The sequence below is a fragment of the Pundamilia nyererei genome, unplaced genomic scaffold (assembly GCF_000239375.1).
Source record: "Pundamilia nyererei isolate P.nyererei 1_Seehausen unplaced genomic scaffold, PunNye1.0 scaffold00513, whole genome shotgun sequence".
Taxonomy (NCBI): domain Eukaryota; kingdom Metazoa; phylum Chordata; class Actinopteri; order Cichliformes; family Cichlidae; genus Pundamilia; species Pundamilia nyererei.
Genome location: NW_005187914.1, coordinates 10703 through 15069, shown reverse-complemented (window position 1 = coordinate 15069; position 4367 = coordinate 10703). Strand labels below are relative to the sequence as shown.

General features: G+C 41.4%; 1 protein-coding gene across 1 annotated transcript; it reads left to right on the top strand.

Annotated features, from left to right (window-relative positions):
- Positions 1-6: 6 nt before the first annotated feature.
- LOC102197658 (PAX-interacting protein 1-like) lies at positions 7-2061 on the top strand. The gene is made up of 4 exons (XM_005754152.1): positions 7-744; positions 968-1043; positions 1160-1220; positions 1752-2061. The coding sequence occupies exons 1-4, from the start codon at positions 604-606 to the stop codon at positions 1765-1767; spliced, it is 294 nt and encodes a 97-aa protein (XP_005754209.1). The 5' UTR covers positions 7-603; the 3' UTR covers positions 1768-2061.
- The last annotated feature ends 2306 nt before the right edge of the window (positions 2062-4367 follow it).

Here is a 4367-nt window from a genome sequence, read left to right as displayed (position 1 = left end):
ATAAAAATCAATATAAGAAGCAAGCATTCAAGAGCAAAGAGATGAAGCGTCCACACTCACAAAGGGGAGGAGTATATAGCTCATTAGAAGAGGTTTGTTGTGTTTGAGTCTGAGGTGGACCGGTTTGCAGCATAATTTGCATAGTACAGTTTTCTGGTCCGTGTCAGAGTTTGTATAACCAAACCATGTCCATGCTACAGTGGTAGCCCCTCATTTAGGAATAAGGTCCTTGATTTGTTTTGACGGGTCTGTTTGGAGCCAGTTGTTCCTGCCTCCTCTTCACTGGCCATGCTGGGATTCTCTGTGCCCCGATGAACAAATATTGCTGTAAACAGTGTGCTTTGCAACACCATGAAACAAACGATAGCGTATAATTTGAAACGACAGATGTTTTCATATCTGATGTATTTTGTCATATTGCACAGCCCTATTCAGAAGTGCTAAACTCATTTTACCTTTTTGTTCATATTAGGCCTTTATATATAGTGGGTCAGTTGACTGAACTAGTATATTTAAACTGAGCTGGACTAACTGGAAACCAGTGTACTAATTGTTCTGATGATTAACGGTTGAGTCTCTTTTTGCGTTTCCTGTGACACGGTGATGCAGGGGAAGTACTTCTACCTCACACCAGGGATCTGTCCAAGCCTCAGCACAATGAAGTCCATTCTGGAGAGCGCCGGAGGAAAGCTGCTGACCAAGCAGCCCTCATACAGAAAGATCATGGAGCACAATCAGAATAAGGTGCTGAAAGTTGCTGCAACTCTTTCATGTCTCTAGGCACTCGTAAATGTCCACAGAGGTGGTGGGTTCTTGTGACAATATGGCAGAAACCTGGGAGGAGTGTAGCTTTTATTTCATGTATTTTCATTTCAGCACAAAATAAAACAGACATGTGTTTGACAGAAGTCTTTTATTACAGTTTTTCTCTATAAATCAGTAACCACATGTTGGCATTTGGTTGCAGAACCTTCCGGAGATCATATTAATTTCCTGCGACAATGACCTTCACCTCTGTAGGGAATACTTCTTGAAAAACATTGGTAAGATGCTCTCCCAGGGCCCACTTGTATTTATCCTCATTTTATTTTTTTTACAGAGTGTCTTCATAAAGTTGACATTGTGTTTCATTTGCACTCTTGTGGTCTCTGTTTTCCAGATGTCCACAATGCTGAGTTCATTCTGACTGGAGTTCTCACCCAGAAACTTGACTATGAATCATATCCTTTACAGTCTCACAGCAACTAGTTTAGTTTGCTGACATGTTGTATGGCTGAATGATACTTTCAGTCTTTAAACCCAAAATGATCCCAAATTAAAGCTGTAGAGTTGTTCTTCCAGGCAGGGATCATGCAGTCAGTGGGAAACAAACGCATTAGTCACATGTCCTCTTCACTGCAGTGTGGGCTAAACACACTATTGGGAAATTTGTGGATTCATCACTCATGATGAATCCACAGTGATGAATCTGATAAGTCTGCCTGAGATTGCACAGGTCTTCACTTACTGTCATGTTATCTATGAACTAATGCACACATGCCAATCGTTTGGCATCAACAAAAGTACGCAATAGGGGTATTTTCCAAAGCGGCCTGGAGCCCCTCCCCTGTAATACTAATGTGGATGTTATTACCAGATAGAGGCCAGAACTGCAGCTGCGTTTGAGCCCATGGAGAAATGTTTTGCTGTGTGATGTAGAGTGACCGGATGGTGGTGTTACTGGGTTCAGTCAGTTTCCTTGACAGTCACACATATAAGTTCACTTGATGACGCAGCAGTGAAGCATAAAGAAGAGGACACGGGACAGAATGAGGACAACCGTGTGTACAGTCCAGCCACACTGACTTTTCTATGTTTTTATTTCTGTGCAGATGTCTCCAGTCTTTTTGTAGCCTTTTGTTACCTGTTTGAGACGAATTAAATGGATGTTATTTTTGTGAAATAATTGTTTAAATTATGGAGGATGAAACTTTGTTTTCTGTTGTTGAGAATAGGATGTGTAAAGCTTCAGCTCACAAATGCTGCTTTTTGGAATAAAAACTACACTTTGATTGTGAAAAATGCTTTCAGCTTCATACCTGATCAAGGAAACTGTTAATATCTAAAGTAAAACATTAGCTTTTTAGATAAAGTTAATGTCTGTGCATGTGCAATAAAGCCTCATAGCAGAGTATGATTGGCCATGCAGAGACTCATTGGGGATAAATTCACAATTCAAGCAGTCACGCAGTAAAAGATGGACATGTTGAGAACAAAAGGTCTGTTGACTTCTCATGTTTTTGAGGGTTTCAACGCTTTCTCGATGTTATTCCTCCCAGGTTTAAACGGATAATTCCTGATAGAATTAATTTAATTAACTGCTAATGAGGGTCTGGGGTAGTTACTGGTGAAGTTCTAATTGCTGGCTGTCAGACAGACAGCCTGAGATCATGTGGGTGGAAGTGAGACGTGCGGCGTCGCCTGCGGTGCTGTCCTCAAAAACGACAGACTGAATTAGACACAGCCTGAGCCAAGGTCATGTACTACATATTCCACGTGCGGGTGCCAGTAGCACTGCTCGATGTGTATTTACATGAACGTGAGATTTGATGTTTCATGGCTGACCGTGCAGAATCACGGCTGAACTGCACAGAGATTCATGTTGCTGTATTGAAAAAGAGCCATCATACACACTTGGCGTGTCACTGAATACACCAATAAGCCTGACTAAAGCTGTGGGTGCAGGCATTCCTGAGACTGAGCGCAGACACAGCAGCAGATACATTAGGTACTGGAAGTGTTTGAGATGAATTCAGATTTAACCACAGCAATGGTGCTTTGTATTGTAAAGATCCCACAGTATTGGAGAGAAAACAAGCAATCAGAGCAAATACTGTTAAAAGTTCTGCCAGAGGTTTCTCACTCAGCACTTTTAACTAAAACACAGCGTAACCACCTCTTCATGGTTCAATTGTGATGCTTGCGTTCAATGTAGGATCTTTTGGCTTTGGCACTTTGTCCATTCTGAAGCTACGCAGCCAGCTTTTGCTCTCGATGCCAATTATTGAGCCTTATGTGCCCATGATTCTTTCACAGGTTCAGTGGTTGTTCTTCCCTTAACTTAATGTTGTCTTCTAAGAAGGCTCTAAAAGATGAAAGCATCGACCTGTAATATTTACTGTTGAAACGTTAGGGTCAGAAAGCCCTGTGCAGCTGCAGCGGGAGATGACATCGGGCTGATGGAAAGCATGAAGATGATGAAGCAACCAAAGACTGCTAATTGGACAAAATGAGGTGTGAAAAAAGAGAAACCATACGCCAAGAATGTGATTGAAAGCTGATCTACGGGACACAGAGTAGTGATATCTGTTAAACTGCAGTACATTACGGTGGGCATCGGCAGTTTTGGACACAACAATGTGTCCGCCTTAAAAACAGCCAACTCCCTCTGATATGTTGGTTCAATCCTGCTGCCTGCGTGTTGTTGAGAATGGCATCATCAGATAAATGAAGAAATCCAAAAGAAGTAAGAACATCTCAGAGTACAGTGAATACACACAGACACACACACACAGTATTTGGGCAATCCTAATTAATTCCAATTAAAGATGCAAAAAAAAAAAAAGAGCCACATCTTTGATTAAGCAGCAGTTGGGCTCCTTGTTGGTTTGCGATGTCCTCCTCTGACACAGCCCAGTTATGGGGAGAAGGAAGGACACAGAAACTGTTGTAATTAATACAGAAATGCTTCATGTGAGATATTTCTAATTAGTCCCCAGTTCCTCCCTCTGTTGGCTCAGACACACTTTGGTTTGCCTGTTCCACAGGATGCAAAGGAATTACAGACTAATTACACAGAGACGGGCGTTGGGATTCATCGGGCCCTGCAAATTAACATATGAGCTAATTAGCATACGATGGAACTAATGACTAATAATGTAACCAATTACATGGGCTGGGCCATCTCATTCTACTTTTGGAGAAAATTATGCTTGGAGGGGAATGCATTGTTTTACTCACAGACAAAGACGAGAACAGGAAAAGGTTGGTTTTACAGTCAGGTTTCCATGTTCACTGTGCAGCAGTCTCAGTGCCCTGCTCAGGGGCTGCTAGATATAATTGGAGGTGGTGATGAATGCTAGTATTTTAAGCAACAGCTTTGCAGGCTCAAATAGTACTGAGAAACTAGCACATTTGATCAAATGTAGGTTTTTCAGCAATAGGGCAGAAAAATAAAATTACATGACCAAAAAAACAAAGCCATATAAGAAGAAAACAGACAAACGAATACAATGTAAATGATACGTTTAGTGGATCTCAGAGTAGTGAATGTTTTTAACTGCTTGTGTCCACAAGTGGTGACAGGATTGTTTCATCTATTGAATTAC

Bases quoted from the DNA above. Each gene is read 5' to 3' on its own strand.
- LOC102197658 (XM_005754152.1), top strand. From the start codon at position 604: ATGCAGGGGAAGTACTTCTACCTCACACCAGGGATCTGTCCAAGCCTC. The intron at 745-967 runs GTGCTGAAAGTT...ATTTGGTTGCAG, and splicing joins TGGAGCACAATCAGAATAAG to AACCTTCCGGAGATCATATT. The intron at 1,044-1,159 runs GTAAGATGCTCT...TCTGTTTTCCAG, and splicing joins ATACTTCTTGAAAAACATTG to ATGTCCACAATGCTGAGTTC.